The 22,466-nt window shown below is 41.2% G+C and overlaps 2 protein-coding genes across 5 annotated transcripts; both read left to right on the top strand.

Moving 5' to 3' along the window:
• Positions 1–244: 244 nt before the first annotated feature.
• LOC133907409 (3-ketoacyl-CoA thiolase 2, peroxisomal-like) lies at positions 245–4,863 on the top strand. Of its 2 annotated transcripts, none has more exons than XM_062349449.1 (15): positions 245–386; positions 500–604; positions 727–803; positions 1,333–1,417; positions 1,528–1,654; positions 1,740–1,838; positions 1,919–1,986; positions 2,088–2,195; positions 2,305–2,382; positions 2,508–2,640; positions 2,722–2,818; positions 2,901–3,024; positions 3,107–3,215; positions 4,419–4,502; positions 4,591–4,863. In XM_062349449.1, exons 2-15 carry the CDS (start codon positions 524–526, stop codon positions 4,698–4,700), a joined length of 1,380 nt encoding a protein of 459 aa, XP_062205433.1. In that variant the 5' UTR covers positions 245–386; positions 500–523; the 3' UTR covers positions 4,701–4,863. The 2 variants fall into 2 exon arrangements, with proteins under 2 accessions (XP_062205433.1, XP_062205434.1); XM_062349450.1 differs by having other exon boundaries at positions 265–386; positions 503–604.
• A 1,010-nt stretch (positions 4,864–5,873) lies between these two features.
• LOC133907408 (protein CHROMATIN REMODELING 20) lies at positions 5,874–21,283 on the top strand. Of its 3 annotated transcripts, none has more exons than XM_062349447.1 (26): positions 5,874–6,478; positions 7,588–7,965; positions 8,373–8,435; positions 8,524–8,619; positions 8,708–8,800; positions 9,244–9,434; positions 9,520–9,757; positions 10,551–10,646; positions 12,860–12,937; positions 13,076–13,555; positions 13,676–13,956; positions 14,034–14,121; positions 14,214–14,417; positions 14,755–14,874; positions 15,149–15,315; positions 16,448–16,589; positions 16,827–16,976; positions 17,088–17,143; positions 17,215–17,512; positions 17,666–17,801; positions 17,916–17,971; positions 18,846–19,078; positions 19,698–19,901; positions 19,983–20,061; positions 20,192–20,442; positions 20,676–21,283. In XM_062349447.1, the coding sequence occupies exons 2-26, from the start codon at positions 7,657–7,659 to the stop codon at positions 21,049–21,051; spliced, it is 4,485 nt and encodes a 1,494-aa protein (XP_062205431.1). In that variant the 5' UTR covers positions 5,874–6,478; positions 7,588–7,656; the 3' UTR covers positions 21,052–21,283. The 3 variants fall into 3 exon arrangements, with proteins under 3 accessions (XP_062205431.1, XP_062205430.1, XP_062205432.1); XM_062349446.1 differs by having other exon boundaries at positions 7,576–7,965; XM_062349448.1 differs by lacking the exon at positions 5,874–6,478 and adding an exon at positions 7,039–7,263 and having other exon boundaries at positions 7,576–7,965.
• The last annotated feature ends 1,183 nt before the right edge of the window (positions 21,284–22,466 follow it).

The raw sequence follows: 22,466 nt of genomic DNA, 5'->3' as shown, positions 1-22,466 counted from the left end.
TGTGGTTTTGTTTCAGGAAGAGATTGAAGAAAAGAGTGGACTTTTCGATGGGTATTCTCAACCTAATTGAATTGTGAACATGATGATTTTTGCACCGAAGAAAGTGTGAACTCCAATCTATGTGCGATCTGAATTACTTTTGTATATTATTAAAATTTATATATCAATCAACTTTATATTATCAAATTGACTATTTTATTATATTGATGCATGTGTTTGAACTGTCTATTATTTTATCTAGTGGATTTTTTTTTGCACCGGCAGGCGAGACCGCGACCCCTACGCTTCCACATCTGACCTGTCACCATGCCGCGGCAGCGATCCCAAGCCTCCGTCTCCACCGGGTCTCCGTCGCCCGCCCGTCTGCGCCCCCTCAAAGCTTCGCGGTAAGACCTCCGCGATTTCCCCCCGTCCTCTCCTAGACTCCTACAAATGACCCCACCCAGCGCGTGCGCGAGGAGCAGCAGCTGACGCGCGAGTCTTGTCTTGCCGGAGGTAGCAGGAGGAAGGGAGAGTGGAAGCAATGGAGAAGGCGATCGACAGGCAGCGGATCCTGCTGCGGCACCTCGACCCCGCGGCGAGCCCCACCCCACCCGCCATCTCCGTAAGGATCTCCCCCCCCCCCCTCTCTAGCTCGCTCGCTCGCTCGGATCGATCCGGGTGTGCTGTTTTGGTCCCAGATCTGCGACTGACTGACGAGGGTGCTGTGTGCGGGCTGGGTGACAGGCGAGCGCGTGCGCGGCGGGGGATAGCGCGGCGTACCACCGGAGGGCGGGCTTCGCCGACGACGTCGTCATCGTCGCGTAAGTGGGCCGTTGCCCCTGCTCCCTTCCCATGGCTTCCGTACTGACCGGTAGCCTCTTGTTCACTTGTTTAAGCCTTGATTGCGAATGGTGTGGGGATTATTTCTGTTTGGATTGTTTCGTCTGGCCGTGGACCGGTGATGATTCCGAGGAGGGTTTGTATCGCCGTACCGGTCACAGTGCTGCGGGAAGTTGTGGAAGCATGTAGATGTAGTCGAACGCTGCTGCGATTCTGCGAAGGTGAATTGATGCGAAGTTGGGTTCTGCCTGTGAGTCAAACATAGTCTAAATCTGGGCATAAAAGAGCACCCTTTTCTGAAAGCTGCCAGGGAAGACTGAGAGACTAATCTGTTTAAGAGGAGTGTCCTAAAGAGCGTAATGGTTTCAGATACACGCTTTGATTGTGTATCTAAACATCACTAATCTGTTTGTGATGCAACAATTTTCTTGCTAAAATTGGTGTTTTGTTAGTCTTTTTTTCATAAACAATGATCTGATAGGATTTACTGTCAACATTTTGTGTCTGCAGCGCTTACAGGACGGCCATTTGCAAGGCCAAGAGAGGAGGTTTCAAGGATACTTTTGCCGAGGACCTCTTGGTTCCTGTCTTCAAGGTATGTTCTTGTTGTGTTGTCTCCCTTTGTGCAGCGTAATTGTAAATTAGTGAATTGGTTGCTTGTCGTTGTCCTTGGGTCCTCTCATATGTTTTATTTCTCAATCATAGGCTTTGGTGGACAAGACAAAGCTGAACCCGAGCGAAGTTGGCGACATTGTTGTAGGTACTGTCTTAGCTCCTGGGTCCCAAAGGGCAATCGAATGCAGAATGGCTGCACTGTATGCTGGTTTCCCTGGTAATGGCATTGTCTCTGTTGCATCTTCCTGTGATGTCAGACCACCATCATCCCCACCTTGATTAATTTGTTTTGTTGGATGCAGATACTGTTCCTCTTAAGACTGTAAACAGGCAGTGCTCCTCTGGGCTTCAGGCAGTTGCAGATGTTGCCGCTGCTATCAAAGCAGGACTCTATGATATTGGTATGAGTTATTGGTGCCTGATATTAAGTAACTTCGTTTTGTATCCATCAGTGAACTGAGTTTTGTTTTCCCCATTCAAGGTATTGCTGCTGGCCTGGAGTCCATGACAGTGAATCAAGTTCGTCTTGATGGGCAAGTGAATCCCAAAGTAAGTAAACCATGCTGGTCAATACAGCAAGACCGTCTAGGTGCATGTGTAAACATATTTGATCTGATTATATTTTTGGCTGGAATCTTCTACTGTTTTAGGTTGAGCTATTTTCTCAAGCACGTGACTGCCTTCTCCCAATGGGCCTCACATCTGAGAATGTTGCACACCGATTTGGCATAACACGACCGGAGCAAGATCAAGCTGCTGTAAGTTGCCTGATTCCCCTTTTGGTTGTTCACTTTTGTGTGTATGAGGCTATGAGTGAACTGTCGCACAAGATGCTTCTTGCTCTTATTCTTATATGTTGGTGTGTAGGTTGAGTCCCACAGGAAGGCTGCTGCTGCAGCAGCTGCTGGTAAATTCAAAGAAGAAATTATTCCAGTTCATACAAAGGTAATGTAGTAGCCTAATTTATCTTCCTAAAATAACTTTGTTAACTATTGAATTATTTTATCAGATTAAAAGTTGAAATAATTTGTTTTTCTGTGTAACCCTGACACAAACATCATCTTGCGAAGATTGTCGATCCAAAAACTGGTGAGGAAAAGAAGATTGTAGTCTCAGCAGATGATGGAATCCGAGCGGACACTTCACTGGCAATCCTGTCAAAACTTAAACCAGCATTTTCGAAGGATGGCAGCACTACTGCTGGTAGCTAATAGCAAAATCTAATTGTGTACGATAGATCATTAGTTGTATCCATTCTGAATTTTAGTGTTGTTTAACTTGCAGGAAATGCAAGTCAAGTGAGTGATGGCGCTGGGGCCGTCCTGCTAATGAGACGGGATGTTGCTATGCAAAAGGGTCTTCCAATTCTCGGCATCTTTAGGTATCATTGCTGTCCCTGTATGATGTGCAGCATATATTTGATGAATTAAGACTCAGCATTATAGCTGAATGTGCAAATGCAGGAGCTTTGCGGCAGTTGGAGTCGATCCAGCTGTAATGGGTATTGGTCCTGCTGTTGCAATTCCCGCAGCAGTGAAAGCCGCTGGCCTCCAAATTGATGATATCGACCTTTTTGAAATTAATGAGGTATATTTCCATATGTTTCTTGAATTCTTCCTCTAGATAACACTTTATTTTCCAGATAATATGTATTTGCTCTTGTACATAGGCATTTGCATCTCAGTATGTGTACTGCTGCAAAAAGTTGGAACTTGATCCTGCAAAAGTCAATGTTAATGGTGGTGCAATTGCTCTTGGACATCCATTGGGTGCTACAGGTATTTGTTTTCTGCCTTTCGTTGTCCATTATGTTCCATATGTTCAATTAACTAAGTATGTGCCTTGGACCAACTATGCAAAAATGTTGAGGCCCCTGAGGTGGCTGATTAGAGTATCTCCGAGAGACTCTCTAAAACTCACCTCATATATCCTCATATACGGAGTTTTCCCAATAATATTTCCTCCCTATATTACTACACTCTCTAACAGACTCTCTATACCTAATCCCTATATTTTAACAGCTCTCTCTTCTATCTCATTGACGGGTGGACCCCAACTGTCAGCTCCATCTCTCTCCCAGATACATAGAGTTTGAGGAGCCCGCGCCCGTGCTCGTGGCCACCACTCCCCACCACCCAGGGCGCTTCCGCCGCCGTGCCTCGGTCGCCAGTTTTGGAAGTTCGGGCGCAACGCTCTTTGTCAACAGCTATGGTTTCTTCGGGGTTTAGCTAGTTTGGCGGATCAATTTGAGCCTTCGAGAGTAGGAATTTAAGAATCCATCCTTTGCCCCCTTGTAGTGCCGAAGCCACCTTATACATGATTGCTGCGAGTGTCTGATAGCTATGAGTCCAAGAATTGCAGCTGGGATCGAAGCCTGAGTGACGATGGGAGATTGGAGGGATGCAAAGCGACGGTGAGGTCATTTACGAATTCTGATTCGTTGGATGGAGTTTTGCGCGATCTGCTGCTGACGGAACGATCTCTCGTCCACTCGTGCTGCGAGATGGCTGCAGTGGTGTCGGCGGCGAGGCGGCGGTACTGGCAGAGGAGCAAGGCGGATTTCTTCTCGGAGCCCTCATTCCGGAGTTGGTGTGCGAACGGCGACGCGCTTGCGGCCACCGCACCGTGACTGCTGAACCGAGTCACAAGCCGCTCTTCGGAGGGCATCAAGGTCGGCACGCTTCTCGCCCAGAGCGAGAACCTGTTGCGGCTTGACGGAGCGCTCCGGGCGGGGTACGGAGGCGTGCGGGTGGGTGGGGACAGGTCGGATAGGGAGCAAAGGGGCGCTCATCAGAAATAGATAGCGAGATGGTCGATTTTTGGAGTGGGTAAATATTGGGAGTAGTATTGGGAAGCTGTTGGAGTTAGGTTTTATGGTGAAATTATCTAAATTTAACTATAGTGAGTGAGATTGGAAGACTCTTAGAGATGCTCTTAGGACGTTTCAAGTGATGATGACTATGACATCTTCTCCTTTGCAGGTGCGCGAAGTGTCAGTACTCTTCTCAATGAGATGAAACGCCGGGGCAAAGACTGCCGGTTTGGAGTAATTTCAATGTGCATAGGTACATAAGCATATTCCATTACCTTCATTAAAGGAATGCTTTTGAGTCGAGATTATAATAGACCTTTGCATGGGTTGATGACGAACAGGTTCTGGAATGGGTGCTGCTGCTGTATTCGAGCGAGGAGACGCCGTCGATGAGCTCACCAATGCTCGGGGGATCCCGTCCCATAACTGGCTTTCGAAGGACGCAATGTGATTATACCACAAAATTTGTGGAACTGGTAGTATTGTTCTCAAATTACAACTAACGAATTGGGGAATAAAGTGATTTGTGTATTTGTCGTCCCTGCTGGGGGATATGGAAAAAATGATGTCAACGTTTGAACTTGGTTAGTTGAATAATCTTTGTTAGTTGGAAAGTTGTGTGCAACTCGAGTACCAATATTTGTGCAATCGGTCCCTCAAACCGCATGATCCCGAAGCAGTGGCCAGGATCGTCCGCCTCCCCTCACTTAAACTACCGTTTTAGGGGAAATCCCTCTATCTTCTAAATTCTGCAACCAACTCAAACCCTCTCCCATCCCCAAATCGAAAGCCCAGATACCTGATACTAATTTTCCGTTAATTTTCGAGTTTGGGTGATTTCTGCTTGGCCTTTCTGATCCAGTAGAATAATATTTCTTTCATCTTAAAATAGATGATATTTTAGTATTTTTTATAATGATCAAAATAAATAATGTTGTATAATTTTGAGGTAATTTTAGTCTAAATTTTTTAATCTTACCCGTTTTATTAAGTAACTTTTTTCTCAATACAAATCTCATTTTTCATGTAATAAATAGTATTAAAAGCTGGTAAGATGATTATTTTATCTTTCATCTTAATACTTGTGCTCAACTAAATATTATCTATTTTAAAACGGATGGAGTAATATGTGTCATTTGTCAAATCATCCAATGTCTAGCTGAAGTGAACCAAAAATTACCACGAGTCAAATATGGTAAGTTCACCACTCATTAATAAAAAGGCTATCACAACCAACTCAACATATCTCATCTTTTTTTTTAAAAAAAAAGCTAACTCACTCTGTCTACTCTTATCCCTCCAAAACTACAACCAAATAGAAAATTAGATCACCCCACTCACTAATTAAACATAAAATTGGATCATCGCATAATTAAGTATTAATATGAGTAATTAGGGATGAATAATGGAATGTTAAGTTATAATTAATTGTAATTAGTAAAAGGCTAGTACTAATTATAATATTTTGTTGATAATTATAATTATAAAATGATCATATTATATAGAAATAAAGTTATAAATAAATATAGTGTTTATCTTTTTAACATCAAAATATATTTATATGTGTATCTTATACATCTAATTAAACATATACTATTCTATACATTGAACCAAATATGCTATTTATACCAAAATTGTCCCATCCATCCAAAACAATACCATCGTATTCAACTCTATACAACTAATCAAAACTATCTAACAAAAGCACTCTTACTTTCTGGCCCGCAAGTTTCGCTCTCAGCGAGCCCAAACACAACCCGGGAAAGCACAGCAGAATCAAAATTCGTAATCCGTCACAGGAATCGAGGCCAAATCCTCCTTCCATCTCCTCCCTTTTCTACGGAGCAGCATTTTCGTTTCGTAAAAGTAATTTTTTTTTGCTGCGTCCCGCGACTCGTGTCACCTCTGGTGAATGGAAGGAGCAAGGAGGTAGGAGGGATGGGGCGTGTCGATTGGGTTTGCGGTTGAGGGAAGAAAACATTCCATTTCCAGTCCAGTCCTTCCCCCCACTTTCCCCACAAAAACCCTCCGCTCCACTGCTGAGATCACCTTTTCGTCAGGCCCGGCCCTAAAACTTCAAAACCTAGGCTGCTTCCGGCCCCGGCGAGCCCAAACGCCGAAGAGCGCAACGCCGGCCCTCCCTCCATCCGGACCCCCGCCCGCCGCTCCTCTCGCGCTCCGGTGGAGCGGAGATCCATCCCGGACGCGGATTGGCCTCCTCGTTTGCTGGTGAGTAATCCGTGGTTCGGTTGGGTTGGGTTGGCTGTTGTTTTTCGTTTTCACATTGGTCGCGCGGGGATCGTGCTTGGTTCGCGCCGTAGGGCGTCGTGCTGCCCGGTCGAGGTGCGGGTGCGGTTCATTTTTTTGTGATTTTAGGGAGTTCGATGAACTGAACTGAAACCCCATTCGCACGCCAAGTCCGCCCCTGCTTTGCGCTTGTTTTGGGTTTCCGGGTTGGTTGGTTTCGGTCGGTGTGGCTTTGCGAGTTGGGGTTATTGAATTGTTGCCTTTTCGTATGGGTTTGGTTCTCCGAAATGTTCTGCTCTACGTGGGCATTCCATCGAAAAATGCCTTGCCTCTCCTTTCCTTTCCAGAGAAGTTAAACGAAAAATGTCTGCCGTCGGTGCAAACATTTCTGTTGTCCTGCCATACTGTTCCTGTTGGGTTGGTTGGGCTGTCGACAGAGATGGTAGCATGTTGAAATGATACAGGAATTTAGCCAAATTAGGGTGTTTGCTTTGTTTGTGCCGAAAAAAACAATCAAAATGTTGGTCTGTTGTATCCTGCCTTGGATTGATGTTGTACTGTTAGGAGCAGTGCGACTTTTACAAGTTTGGCTGACTAGCATATGAAAACAATTCCTAATTCGCACAGCTCTGCACTTTACAGCTACCATGCCTTATTTCCCAGTTGCTAATTGTGAATCCTATCATTGTTCTCGACTCTCGAGAAGTATGCTTATGTGCAGCGTATAGACAGAATCACTTGATGAAGGCATGCCGTTCACTCTAATGGTAATCTGCAGTCTAGGCCTACATAGTTTCGTTCTTAGCAGTTGTACATGTTTCCTTTTCTAGGTCGCTTTTAGATTTGGTATTGAAGGTGAACAAGCGGGAACATGATCTAATTGATCTAGTCAATATGTATTTGCGTTTCAGTATGTTATATCCAGCAGGAACACTTCAGTCAAATCTACAATTTTGTTAATTTTTGACCTCATATATGCTATAACGTACCCCCTTTTACTGTTGTTTATATCATTTGATGCCTATGCAAATATGCATTCTTGTTTTGTTTATTGTTTGATTTTGATTTTTTATATTTAGTTTGTTTTGCAGTAAAATAGTTCATGTATGCAAAGATGGAACCAGATATGTTTCTGTAGCAGTGAATGATATAACACTAGTATGGATAAGAACGGAATATTATCTGATGGCAAGTTAAAAAAGATGGAATCTGTTCCACCAAATGGACAGCTAGAAGATGATGATGTAATGATTACTGAATCTGAATGGGATGAAACTAAAGCTGGAGCAAAATCTAGCATAAGAGACGGTCTCTTTAAGGAGCATAAGGAGCCTGAGTGTGGAACAATGTATGATGGTGTGCATGAAGAGGTATCCATTACTGATGATGTTTCAGAGACCGACTCATATGAATTCTTTCTTCGCGAATCAGATAATGAACCAGCTTCAGCATCTGAAGAAGACATTGAGGTGTGTGAATCTAATATACTATTTCAATATCTATGGTGGCCTACTTAAGTTTTACAAAGTTCTGTTGGTATTAACGAGATCAGATATTTTCAATAAAGGCAACAATTTTTATCTACCATTGCCATCCATTGAGAAATATAACAACTTGATATGGAACTTTAGAGAACTCTTGTTGATGGCCATCATTTATTTTTTTATTGTCTGTTTGATATGCTGTTTTATATTATTGATCTCTTTTTGTAACACCATTTTTATGTTAGTCAGACTTCCTATCAACTGCAATGTAGTTTCTGCTGAACGATCTGAAATCCTTATGGATTGAAATTCAGTAGATTTTTGTTCAATTAAATACTATTTGGCAACTATTCTTTTTGTTTTTTTTCTTCTCAAATTTGATTGCCTAACAGGTACCCCTAACTGAGGAAGAAGTCGAAGAATTGGTTGCTGAATTCCTTGATGTTGAGAGCAAAGTAAACTTTATTATCTTTGCTGTTTTATGCATACCATTTTCCCTCTTTTTTTTTTCATTTCGCTGATCGTGTTTCTGGTGACACTTAGGCAGCTGAAGCGCAAGAGTCACTTGAAAAGGAGTCACTGGACAAAATTGAAACTGAAGTAAGATTGGAGTTATCAGAGAGGCTTCAAGGAGATGAGGTTTTTAAATATGTCCATATTTCACAATTTATAATCCCTTAATTGTTAATCTATCTATTGCACTGATATATTTCTTTAATATACATAGTTGGAATCAGCTGTGTCAACTGAGATGGAGCAATTCAGGAAGCAGTGGGAAATTGAACTTGATGACCTGGAGATCCATAGTTCTATTCTGTTGGTAATATTTTTTTCCCTTGAAGGGGATGTCTTTTGCATGTCCGTGTTACATCGTTACTTGCTATTATCTGCATGTGGTTCCTCAGATGCATGTGTCCTAAATTCTTGTGCTATATAAATGCCTAGGAACATTTAATGCTGAACCAAATTGACTTGTCTTTCTAGAGATGACACACTTGCATTTCTGGTATTTTAAGAGTTCTTTTGCATAATTTGTTGGAGTTCTTAACTTTGCTATGACATAGAAATAAAAGTGACCACCTTAAAAGTTCACTGTACTGGTTCTGTGTCACACTATAAGACCGGTCGTATTAAATCGATACACATTTTTTACTCCCACGTTCTTTGGTATTTTTTTCCCTATTTCTGTTATAGGAGAAATTACTTCAAGAAGTCCTATATAATTCAACAGGCTAAAGATAAATTTGCATTTTTATAATGCAGGAACAACTTGATGCTGCTGGAATTGAACTTCCCAGACTCTTTAAGTCAATCGAAAGTCAAGTTCCAAATGTTTGCGAAACTGAAGCATGGAAGAGCAGGACCCATTGGGCTGGTTCTCAGGTGCCTGAAGAAGCTAATCAATCAATCAAAAAAGCTGACAAGTACCTCCAGTCTTGCAGACCTGTAAGGAGGTAATTTTGGGGCAAAAAATTGGCTATTTCTGTGTTTCTTTTTCAAATCTGAAGTTCTGAACTTTGCTTTACCTGCTTTAATCAGAAAACACGGAAGGCTGCTGGAGGAAGGTGCTAGTGGTTTTCTTGCTGGAAAAGTTCCTGTTGGGAATGATGATTCTATTCAGTGTCATGAGAAAAGTTGGAGTTCATTCAATGAACTTATTAAATCCAAGGAGAGTGCCGAAAATAGTTTTGGAAGCAGTAACTGGGCATCAGTTTATCTTGCAAGCACCCCCCAGGAAGCTGCTTCCTTAGGTCTCCAATTTCCAGGAGTTGACGAGGTGTCACTTTAACCGATCAGTTTTGCTGATTTTGTGATGCCACTATTGTATTATTTATTAGCCTCATTTAATGAATTCTTGAAATTTTATCCTACTCCTTTTTCTTAATTTGATCCCATGTTCTTGACTTTTCTTGTTGCCCATACTATGTTTATGCTCTATTTTGCAACCCCCCCCCCCCACAGTACCGTTTTCAGTTTTCACTCAATGTTAGGACACATGAATAGGAAAAGACTAAGACAAAGAACATATCCCTTTTATGTTCGTAATAAATATGTTCTATTGTTGTTATTGTGAACTCTCATATGCACAATTCCTAGGTGACTGATCCTGTTTAGTGCTGACCAGTTTTAGTATTTCGTAACAGTATATCTCTATGATATGTGTGCAGTCATGCTATTATGTATGGCAAGTGTCTAGCTTGTTCTCAAGAAAATAATAGCTCTGCAAGATAAACTGTGATAAATCGGAAGTACTTGCGATAAAATATTACGCAGTATGCAGTTTATTGCAATACCGTATAATATGTTAATAGATCATTGAGTTTTATCATTTCTAGGAAGAGAAGTACTTGTCAATACGGAAATTAATGTGACATCAGTATATTTTTTCCTTCACATTCTTTGTCAATATAAAAACTAATAAATTGAGACTGTTTTTAAGTTACATCTTTATTAATCATTATACTTTTAGATAACTGGCAGGGCATGTAATATGCTGATACTTTCCTTGACGCTTGTCCATAATTCGTCCCCTTTTCTTTATCTTTGTGATTATTCTTGTTATTTTGTAGGTGGAGGAGATATCTGAAGTTGATAGTGTCTTCGCTGACATAAAAGGTGTTGATGAAATAGAGCTTTCTGAGGAACAGAAAAGGAAATACAGAAAGGTCAGCTGATATCGCTTCTGTAGTTCTACTAATTAGCTAAAACTGCAAACATGGCACCATTTTTGTTCTGGTGTTCCTATTATTAATCGCTGTGTGTACACCTGTTGCCATTTTAGTGCTTGTGTAGGACTTAATTCCACCTTTTCCTTTCACATTATTGCTTATTCCCAATATATGAACGTGTAGGTATCCTAGTGTGTCTAATATTTCCTTGTTGTTCATGACTTCGATGTAATTTTTAAAAGGAAAAAGTCACTTTTTTATATTTCTGTATTTTAAACCATGCTCTTCAGAACTGTCTTGTTCACACCCTCAAACCATCTAAGCCAGCAGAAATAAACCCCAAGCCTGGTTCATCCCTGGTTTTCATACTATTGGCAGCCATATTAATGATTTTTGCCACATTGCAGCAAAATTAGCAGATTTTTTAAACCTCATGTACATCACCTAGCAGCAAATAACATTCAACGACAACAAAGCCTTTTAGTCCCAAGCAAGTTGCGAAGAGATGGAACCCAACAAGAGCCGCCAACAAAGAGGATGTACAAAGTAAAAGAGGAATTAGTAATAGACTAATAGTAACAATAATTACAAGGAGATCGATAGCCTTGGTTAGCAAATAACATGAAAAGGAAAAATTCGAAATTGCTCGTACTTTCACATTTGTCTAGTTTGGACTCCTTGACTCTCACAACCAAAACAAATAACCCCTTCTCCCTAAACCATGCTGGTTTTGTACGATGTGGCATCCCAGTAGGCAAATATGTTGTGAAGTGGCACTCTAGGAAGCAGGAAAAAAATACCAGCTAAGGAAAAATAGGAAGGCCCCACGTGTCTGTCTTTTATGGTAAAATATTGAATCAGGTGTTTATTTCAGTTCATCTTCTCCTTTGTCTCACTTTCTACTCTCTACCCAACTGAGACCATGTGCCCTTGCCAGAGGAAGTAAATAACTTATCAGTAGGCCAGCAAACCGGCCTTAATGTTGGCATATAGGAAGGTGCTGCTCATGGACGTGCTGGCCTACCTTGCTTCACTAAATCACGACGTCTGATCAACTAGCTCCCCCTCTTAATTTAAACCTAGTACCCAATCTTGTATCTTTTTCCAGGTCATACACTCATAATGCCGTGGCGTGCATGTAATCAAAGAAGAGGAGTGGAGTTATAAACAAACTAAAACTTTCTTCTTAATGCAATGACCGTAGTTCTTCTGCGTGTTTGAGAAAAAAAATCTTGTATCTCTGTAAAGCTTGTTTGTAGACAAAGATGGCCAAATGGGCGGCCCGGCCCGGCACGGCAAAACCCGTTTAGGCCCGTTAGCTAAACGGGCTGTGCCGGCCCATATGCCACGACTCCAGCCCAGACGTGGCCCATTTAAGACCGGGCCGTGCCGTGCTGGCCTGCGGCACGGTAGGCCCGATGACTTTTTTTTTGGCCCGTCAGCCTGCGGAAAATTGGAAAAAATCACAAAAACTTGCTTTCACTCGGAATTGAACACCCGACTTTCTACTTGGGAGTCAAACACACTACCATTGCACTACATATCCTATATGGTATTAGATCTAAACAAATTATATAAAATACTATAAAAATATGAACAGTTAAACGGGTCGTGCCGTGCCGCGGCTCCGGCCCAGGCACAGCCCAAGTTATCTGCCGTGCCAGCCCGGCCCGTTAGCCGTCGTGCCGTGCCGTGCCTGGGCTGGGCCAAAATGGTCGTGCCTCGTGCTGACCCATTTGGCCCGGCCCACTTGTCCATCTTTAGTTGTAGATTGGGATGGTGAGGCATGGAGATGATGCCATTTATGTGGTTTCAATTGAACCAGACAAGAGGCAAGCTAGAGCAGCATGGTCACAAAATACAGTTTGGATGATGTGATGCTGCTGCCCCTCTCCATTGATAGAGCCAAGATGTTAGTTTGAGCTGTATTCCCCCACTTTCTCTCTTAGTGGGAAAAGATTTGTCGTGTTGTGCGGGTGCAGGAAGTACGGTCACCCCTTTCGTGTTGCCTTACTGGTTGTGCTGGCCGATTTGGGTGAGCTCACTGGCAACACCGCTGCAACCCAACCACATAAAGCATAAACTACTGTTACTGCTTCTAGTTTAGCTGCTGAGTCCCTAGTAGCGCAAGATAATGTTTTCTTGATAGGGGATTCCTTCATGTGCTTCCACAGCTGTTAATGGGAAGCTATGGTATACTGTTTATGTAGGTAAGGGAAGAGGATGATGCAAAAATAATGAAGTGCCTGCAGCGTCGTTTGAAAGGAAGAAGGACAAGAGGGTGCAAGGTAATTGTTTAAAGTTATATTGTTGTGAGCTCTGTTTTTCATTTACTCATTTTTTTTTTATAAATGTGCATGGTTGATTGATTCCTGATTTCTTGGGTGAATCACTTAACATTTAATCCAGCCTTTCCTGTTTTGCAGGAGGACTTTGGTTCGGTCTCATCATCAAATGGATGCTATGAGAAGCCTCCTCCATCAAAAAATGATGTTTTAGGTGCTACAAATGGCCTTCCTTCATCTGAAAAGCTCAAAACTGATGAAAACGAAGTTTCTATTGAGATGTTGAAGCGCACACGTGAAGATGATGATGAGCTTGATCAGAAGAGGTTGAAAACTGTAATTATAGAAAGTGATGATGACATGCAGATAGATGGCAAGCCAGCTTTGCATAAGGATGGTGAATGTAGTTCGGGAGAAGTTGAAAAGGTGGTTGATATCATTGATCTTGATCTTTCCCCATCACAAAGCCCAAAGCTCAGCGATAAGAGTTTGTCTAAAGCTTTCAAGTGTACTATTTGCACTGAAATGTTGAATGCCTCTGATGTGCATCGCCACCCTGTACTGGATGTTACTGTTTGTGGATTATGCAGATTTCTGGTGATAGAGAAGAATCGTCTTGAGGTGAATTCTTTTACCTCCTTTAATGTAGATAGTTTCAAACTTATTTCAAATAGAATCAGTTCTAAGGTCATGTACTAGGCATTAATAATTTTCTTAGAGATGCTGTTTGCGTTTGTGCAGGATCCTGTATCTGGTGGTTATTGCACTTGGTGTGCGCAAAGCGAACAACTTCAGAGTTGTAGTTCTTGTAAGCTGCTTTTTTGTACAAATTGTTTGTCAAAGAATTTAGGTGAACAATGCTTATCAGAAGCTAAAGTCACTGGCTGGCAGTGTTGCTGCTGCATACCCAGTCAACTGGAACTTTTAATATCTGAGTGTGACAAGGCCCTCAGTGTTGAATCTTCTGATCCAGAGAGCAGCAACACGGAGCTTTCTGGACCGGAAAACAATGGTCCTGTTAGGTATGCTCTTTTCCACTATTTCATTTACTATAGCACATCTTGCGGTTCCTGGTGATTCTTACTACATATGATAACAGCAAGAGGAAAATGAAAAAGAGGATAAGAAGAATCATTGATGATACAGAACTTGGGGAGGAAACAAAGCGTAAAATTGCAATGGAGAAGGTTTGTGGTATTTTGGTCCTACATCTTTATTTGATATTTGTTTTTGTTTGAAGCTGTCTTATCTAGGCTGTAACTTTAACATTGTTTTGTAGGCTAGGCAAGACCATTTGAAGTCCATGCAAGAGCAATCTGCCAGCAAGTTAAGGAGTGAGAACATTGGAACTTCCTTTGGAGCTGTATCAGAAGTCTCTCTAGAGGATGCTGGGGATGGACATATAGTTAACCTTGCCAGGGAGGAAGATGAGGAACCTGTTAGGATTCCAAGCAGCATGTCTTCTAAACTGAAGCCTCATCAGGTCTGCCTGATCAAGATTTCCTGTCTTGCTTATTCATCTCCATAATTAAATTAGATTAGTAAGACTCTGCCATGAAAATTGTTAACTTATAATGTGTTTGCATGTTGAAACATTCAAGGAAATCCTGAACGCATGATGACTTAATGAGGGGATATATGTTTTTGGTCTTTCTCTTCTTTCCTTTTCCTTTTCCTTTTTTTTTTGCATCGATTAGCTCTCTTTAAATGTAACTTTTTGCCAATTGGTATACCGCCAGTCTCACACCAGCAATTTTTTACCGATACCAGTGCAGGGACCCCATATCTCTATCTGACTGATATATTTTATGACATTTCAGGTAGAAGGAATAAGGTTTATGTGGGAAAATGTTATTCAATCTGTTAAAAAGGTCAAATCTGGGGATAAAGGTCTTGGGTGCATTTTGGCGCATAACATGGGCCTTGGGAAAACCTTTCAGGTTTGTATCGGCTCTTACTCAGATATACATTTTCTTAAGAGTTATTCTTTTGTTATACGCTACACCTGCATGTTTCCATGGCAATGAAATTATGTGTTGACTACGGAGAGCTATACCATAATCAACTTCAGCTTTTGTACCGGTGGTGGTGGGCTTGTTAATTCTTATGTTTGAAAGGCTATTATTATGATGACCTTTGTTTAGCATGGTTATTTTCCATTACATGACATATAATGGGAGTTACATTCTTATGTTTGTGATTTGCACCTTGCAGGTTATTACATTCCTGTACACAGGTATGAGATATGCTCAATTGGGATTGCGCACAGCACTTATAGTTACCCCTGTTAATGTTCTGCATAACTGGAGGAAAGAGTTTACCAAGTGGCGTCCAGCAGAACTGAAGCCTCTTCGTGTATTTATGTTGGAAGATGTTGCAAGGTGTGGATAAATTCCATCTTATTTTGTTGCATCATGTGGTACATGCTGCTAACCTAGAGCCTTTTGTGCCAATAATGCCAAATCTACAAAACATTCTTTTTGGATGGGAAAAAGTATATTAAAGCTCCCACCATACAAGTGTATGTTGTGTTGGAGATGGCGTGGTCTACAAGAAGAAACTTTGATCACTAATTTCTATCTCAATATGTTGGTTACGTATATATAGTGTAATAGAAGTACTTTCGACGATGAACATATTACTTTTACTTTCACTATTTGCTCTCAGAAGTCAAAGTTTGAAGATTTTTCTGCAACGTATCCACAATATATATATGTTTACGAGGAGCTACATAGATTTTTTTAGAGGAGTTACAGAGTTAGGAAAGAAGATAAAATGCTACAAGTCCTAAACAATACATATTGTCAAAATAGCCGCCATGGGTGGAGCAACTCTAACGTCGAGATATTCTAAGTTAGCCATTAAAAGCTGCTCCAATCTTGTAAAAACTTATGCACCCTGCTGCAACTGCTCCTGACAAATTGGTTTATGTCCTAATTTAGAATCTCAAGTTCCTCGATAGGGCCCTGTGTTTGAACAACTTTTATTGGTATATTGAGAACTTTACCATGGAACTTTGAAGGTGGCTGGATATATTATAAATTATAGACTTAATGCTTGTCGGGTTCCTTTGATCTATGAATTCAATAATGAAGTTCCCAGGACCTAGGTGATTATGATTACTTTTCTCGAATTTGGGTGCAATACTAATCAAAGAAGAAAGCCTGTTTAAGTTTTGGCTCAAATGTCCTTCTGCTCTGTTGGCTTGTTTTTTTCCCCTTCAAACATATCTCAGTGGGATCTTCTAACAGTCTCACTTGATTGAACATTTCCACGAAAGTTAGATAGATTCTGGAACAAGCCTCAAGTTCACCTCATGTATTGGCCTTCTCTGCACTGCATTGTTTAGACATTTATTTTTTCATTGCATTGCATGATAGCATTATATTTATGGTGTCGTGTGCTTCCCTTTGATTGCATGGGAGAACAGTTTTACTATTATTGTGATGTGCTTCCTATAATGATTCTTTATGTACTAGCATGGAATTCTCCCTCTGACATTTGGTTATGCAGGGTGAAAAGGCCGTATTTACTAGACAAATGGCGACTAAAAGGCGGAGTGCTTCTCATTGGTTATTCATCATTTAGAAACTTATCCCTTGGAAAGCATGTGAAGGACAAAAATACTGCAAATGATATTAGTTATGCTTTGCAGGTGACATTTCATGTTTCCTGTTAATGCTATGTCATTGTTTTCTTACGTTACCTTGTTAATCGTTAGCTTTTCATGGATGTATATTGAGTTCAAATACCGTCTTACGTTTATGGTATAGTATAATGACATGTGGATGGTCATGTGGCATGGGTTATGATATAGTATGTTTTATCCCAATTTTATTACGTGTTAGCTGCTGGTTTTTGACACAGTTCATTGTACACAATGCACTACCAGTGTGGGCCAGATATTCTTGTATGCGATGAAGCACATATGATAAAGAATAGGAGGGCCGACATTACGCAGGCTCTGAAACAAGTAAGGACACAAAGAAGAATTGCGTTAACTGGATCTCCGTTGCAGAATAATTTGATGGAATATTATTGTGTAAGGAGCTGTGCATCCCTACTGTTATGCTTAATATTCCAGTTACTGAAAGTGTTTCGATGTTTAACAGTAGTATTTCGCTAATGCCTTTTGGTTTCATCTGGTGGACAGATGGTTGATTTTGTCAGGGAAGGTTTTCTTGGGAGTAGCCATGAATTCCGAAACAGGTAAATTAATGCTCTGCTACAGGGCACCTTAATGTTATTGAAAGATGAAATGATTAGTTCTGCTTTATCAGGTTCCAGAACCCCATTGAAAATGGGCAACACACGAATTCAACATCAGATGATGTCAAGGTCATGAACCAACGATCCCACATTTTGTTTGAACAACTGAAAGGTTTTGTCCAGCGAATGGGCATGAATGTTGTGAAGAATGATCTACCGCCAAAGAAGGTTTTTGTTATTACTGTAAAGCTCTCTCAACTGCAGAGGAAGCTATACAGAAGATTCTTGGATGTGCATGGTTTCTCAAGTAGTGGTTATTCAGAAAAATCACACAGTTCCTTCTTTGCCAAGTACCAAACATTAGCCCAGGTATAATGACTTTGCATCCTTGTGCTTTTTTCTTAGATAAAAACAAGGTGGGATTGTTGTCTAGTTGTTTTCATTGGAGTGGATATGGTAATATTTAGCAAGATCATATTTGTTATGTTTGTTCCCTCTGCTTGACTATATGTTGAAGTGTAGGTATGGAATCATCCGGGGCTTCTCCAGATGGCTAAAGAACAGAGAGGAAATTTGCGCCAAGAAGATGCGGTTGAGAACTTTCTGATGGATGAGAGCTCAAGTGATGATAATGTTGAAAATTCCTTGCCTAACGGAGGTAATTTATTATATTTCGACTTTGATTCCATGGTTTGGCAAATCTGTACAGTACATTTTGTATTCATAATCCTAGTTGTAGTGAAAAGTAAATCAAACTTTATCATTTGTACAGAGAAGCAGAAGGATAAAACTGATCAGCAGTCCAAGAAAAGCAACTTTGTAAATGAGGTACTTGAATTTATCTACTGCTTATTGTTCGAAACTTCCAATTTTATAGTAGTGCAAGAAATAAATTGTCATGATATTCATTTGTGCATTAAATATTTTTCTCTATTTGTTGTTTCTAGTTGTGTTGTGTGTATCAGGCTTCTTTCTGGTCCATACGCGACGCGATGGCTGGTTAATCATTTAATCGAGACACAGATGGCCAATAAATAAAAAACATACCTGTATTTTTGTGGTGCAACTAGCAACCGCACACATGGAATCAATAATGTGGTAATGGGAATCAAAACATACCTGTATGAGCTGCTGACACCTACCGCCGTCGACAACTCTGCTCGAGCTCGCCCACCCGGTGCATCCTCCACTGCTCCTAGATCTCTCGATTTCATGCCACATCAGGAGCGGGATTGGGTACAACGCGGGGGGGGGGGGGGGGTGGCACACTGGGCCGCCGTGGTTGACGGGGAGGGAGTGTGTGGCATTGCGGCCTGAATCCCCGGGGGTGCCAGTAAGGGAAGGTGGTGCTGAGGAGGGGCGACACACATGGGGAGGGTCGGCGTAGGGAGGCGAGGTGACGAGGACGATGGGAAGGGAAGGTGCCGTTTGAGGAGCGAGAGAGATGAGGAAACAGGCGTCGACCGGGGGGGGGGGGTGGCAGAACTGCCGGGAAGCGTGATTAGAGAGGATGAGTTTCCATATAAACTGTGTTTGATGGGATACAACATTGGAGCAATCGGCTGTTCGATCTAGGGGTTGGATGACCGAGATCTTTTGGATCTGCCTAAATCGTGCTTTTATAGTTTAGATGCTCTCGATAACACATTAAGTATTTTGTTCTGATTACCCTTTTTATGTTTCCTTTTTGTATTTCTTGTAGGAAGGTAACTGGTGGGAGGACCTTCTAGATGAGAACACTTATATGGAAGCAGATTACAGTGGCAAAATGATCTTGCTCCTTGATATCCTGTCAAGAAGCTCTGAATTGGGCGACAAGGTATTAGTGTTTAGCCAGAGCTTGACCACTCTGGATTTAGTGGAATTTTATCTGTCAAAAATGCAAACCAAAGGAAAAGAAGGCAAACATTGGAAGCGAGGGAAGGATTGGTACAGGTACCTTCTGCACATGATTGAATTTCTTTTGCACACAAGTATCCATTTTCCTTTGGTTCTTTTACTTTGTTTTTACATGCTCGTGAAATAAACTGTGCATTACTTACCGCACGGCTGCACCATACAAGATGCTGGACCTAATGTTTTGTATGCAAGTACATGTGCGACAGTCCCACAGTATGGTACTTATTCCTGTAAACTGGAAAATTAGGCCTTTTTCGACAAGTTGCATTTCTTCCTAATTCCTGTGGGAATGGAACCGTGGTGAAACCTGAAAACATCAACATCTACAATTCGTTAAGTTCCAGGATAGTAGCATCACTTTGGTAAACACACTTTGGTGCCTTCCACTATGCTTTAGCTCTTGAGTGCTTGAAATTATTCATCTACCTTTATAAGTAATGGTAAAAAACATGAATGGGCAACATATTTACTTCTGCAAAGACGATAGTGTTATTCTTGGCATCTGTATTTACCAAAGATGATGTTTATGATCAGTTTCTAATTATGCAAAAATGCTGGTGTTATTATGAGCATCCAGTTCTTCTAAAACGGAGTTATTATCATTTTGACAATGTCTAATTCTCCAAATATGATATATTTGTATCATGCTTAACAGGCTTGATGGGAGCACTCCATCTTCTGATCGACAGAATCTTGTTGAGAGGTTTAATGACCCTGAAAACACGAGAGTGAAGTGCACATTGATATCTACTCGTGCCGGATCTCTGGGTATCAACCTTCATGCTGCAAATCGTGTAGTTCTTTTGGATGGTTCATGGAATCCAACACATGATCTGCAAGCCATTTATCGGGTTTGGAGGCAAGAACTTGTTGCCTTAGTTGCTCTTTAGTTGCACTTTCATGTGATTATTTGTTTATTTGCTGGGTATATTCTTTCCAGGTATGGCCAGACCAAACCTGTATATGCTTACCGCCTAATGGCACATAGAACAATGGAAGAGAAAATATATAAGCGGCAGGTAATTTTGCATTTGCCTTATTCTGGTTTCTAGTTCTCAGTTTGAATTATCAAGTTGTTCTTTTTTACCTGGTAGATAAAGGTCCGTCTTGTTTCAAAACTTAATCAACATCGATTTGTTGTATTAATAGGTGACAAAAGAAGGGCTTGCAGCAAGGGTGGTAGATAGACAGCAAGTTTCTAGAACAATCTCCAAGGAAGAGATGTTGCATCTTTTTGAATTTGGTGATGAAGAATTAGTGGAGCAGAGCGAGAATAGTTCTACCATGATTGATTGCCCTAAAGTTGTTACTGAGAAGCCATCCACTTCTAACACCATTGGAACTTCTGAGCTTGTCCCGGTGGACAGGCTCATGCTGAACCTACTCAGTGAACACACTCGGTAATGCTCAGCCTATTACTTCTAAATACTACTTAGACAGAATATCAATTTATCGTGTGTAATTCCTAGGATTTCACCACTTGTGTTATCTAATCAGGCATGTCACTCATTTATTTCCTTATCTTTATTTCCTTGCAGCATATATGTCAGACATTAGTCTATGCTGTGTGGCTTTGAATATGCAACTGTGTTAAGCAGCAGCTAGTAGATTAACATCTGTTTGGAATTTACAGGTGGATTGCAGGTTACCATGAACATGAAGCTCTCCTACAAGAAAATGAAGAAGAAAGGCTTACGAAGGAGGAGCAAGACATGGCCTTGTCAGAGTGGGAGGCATTGAGGAAAGCTGTACGTGACCCCGACAGAAAATCAAATACGACAGCTATTCCAACAGATTCCAACCTTGTGCAGCCACCTAAGGTTACTTCAAGAAGCCGGCAACCACAGCAACCTAAGGTTAATTCAAGCAACCAAAAGAAGTGCAACAACTTAACCCACTTGCTGACTCTAAGAAGTCACGGCACCAAAGCAGGGTGCACAACAATTTGCAAAGAATGTGACCAGGAGATCTGTTGGGAGACACTGAACAGAGAGGGTAGGTCGAGGTGATGCTAGACGACTTGGTCTATGTGGCATTTCAGCTACTGATTTTTTTGGTTCTTTTGTAAATGTTAACGTTCAGGTAGCACGTATACGTAGCATATGCGCGTATTAATGTATAGAGAAGTAGTGAGGAAAATGAAACTGGCTCTTCTGGTCCACATGGTAGACCGCATCACTCGCAATTGAAATTTGGCATGACTGATGAAATATAGTTGTGGCAGGATGACCGTTCACTTTATTCTCATTCTCCTTTTCTTATCCCTCCTTGTGTTCAACACTCTTCAGGTGTAACTGAGCCGAGGTGGCTGTCTGCTAAATTAGTATATTGGAGGGAATCATTAATATTTTTCTGCTGACTCAATGCTGGTGTGATCGGTGTTGAATACTCGATGTTCTCTTGAAACTGTGTAATCTTGAATTCTCTTATCCGTGCAAAGACGGTCTTGCTTTGCGTTCTTTGTTTTGTACCGACTATGTACACTTGCACTGAGATCTTCGGTAAATTAGACAGTTAAACTGTTCAGCTGTGAAATTCATCAATCCATGCTTCATTTGACTCTGATACTATTGTACGAAGTTGCTTTTCCATTTGGTGTACCTTTCCGATTGTGGAACTTATCTTCTTTCTAATTATGTTGTTCAGCTGATCATTGTTTGTCCGATACTATTGCTCTTGTTTGCCCGATGTTTGGGTTGCGGTGAAAAGATGAGCTACGAACAAACTAGCCTAAGGAAATCTGACCACATTCTGTCCAGGATGTTGCACATGACTGATCTTACACGGATTTGGTTTAATCATTTATGGCTAGAATCCAAACACTTGTCGAAGTAAATTATAAACTTTTTGTCATACTTTGGCTTCTCCGACACCCCCCTCTCTCCACCGAGCCTCATTTTGTAATTTTATCCGAGCCTCATTTTGTAATTTTATTCTTTTGTTACATGGAAAAATAGTTCACAGTTATTTATAGAAATCATGTCGGATTAAGTCTGATTATAATATGTCTTAACCACTTGGCTTCTCTATATATATATCTACTGGCTGCTGTCACAAAAGACATACGTAATTAAAGTTTTGTCTCTTTCTCTCTGCTGCAACATCATAGGTAGTCTACTCCGTCCTGTTACGCCACATGCACCGGCAATCGGAAGAGTAGGTCTTTAGAACCCGTCATCCTTGCGATCCTGTACTGGGAGAGAGCATATAAGGTTTTTGGGAGGTACTCTGCGTGACTATTTGCGATCTGCTTCCTCTTCGCCATCGACTGCGTATGGACTGCTTCTTGTTCACCGGTGCCTTATGTATCGATATTACGATGGCTTCTGCATCTCTTGTTACCGATCGGTTATGATCAACATTTATTTAGTCATGTTTGTCATGCTGATCAATACTTCGATGTTTCTATTAGCAATTACTTTCG

Source organism: Phragmites australis, chromosome 24, assembly GCF_958298935.1.
Source record: "Phragmites australis chromosome 24, lpPhrAust1.1, whole genome shotgun sequence".
Taxonomy (NCBI): Eukaryota; Viridiplantae; Streptophyta; class Magnoliopsida; order Poales; family Poaceae; genus Phragmites; species Phragmites australis.
The sequence above is the reverse complement of the archived record's forward strand: the minus strand, read 5'-3'. Positions and strand labels throughout refer to the sequence as shown.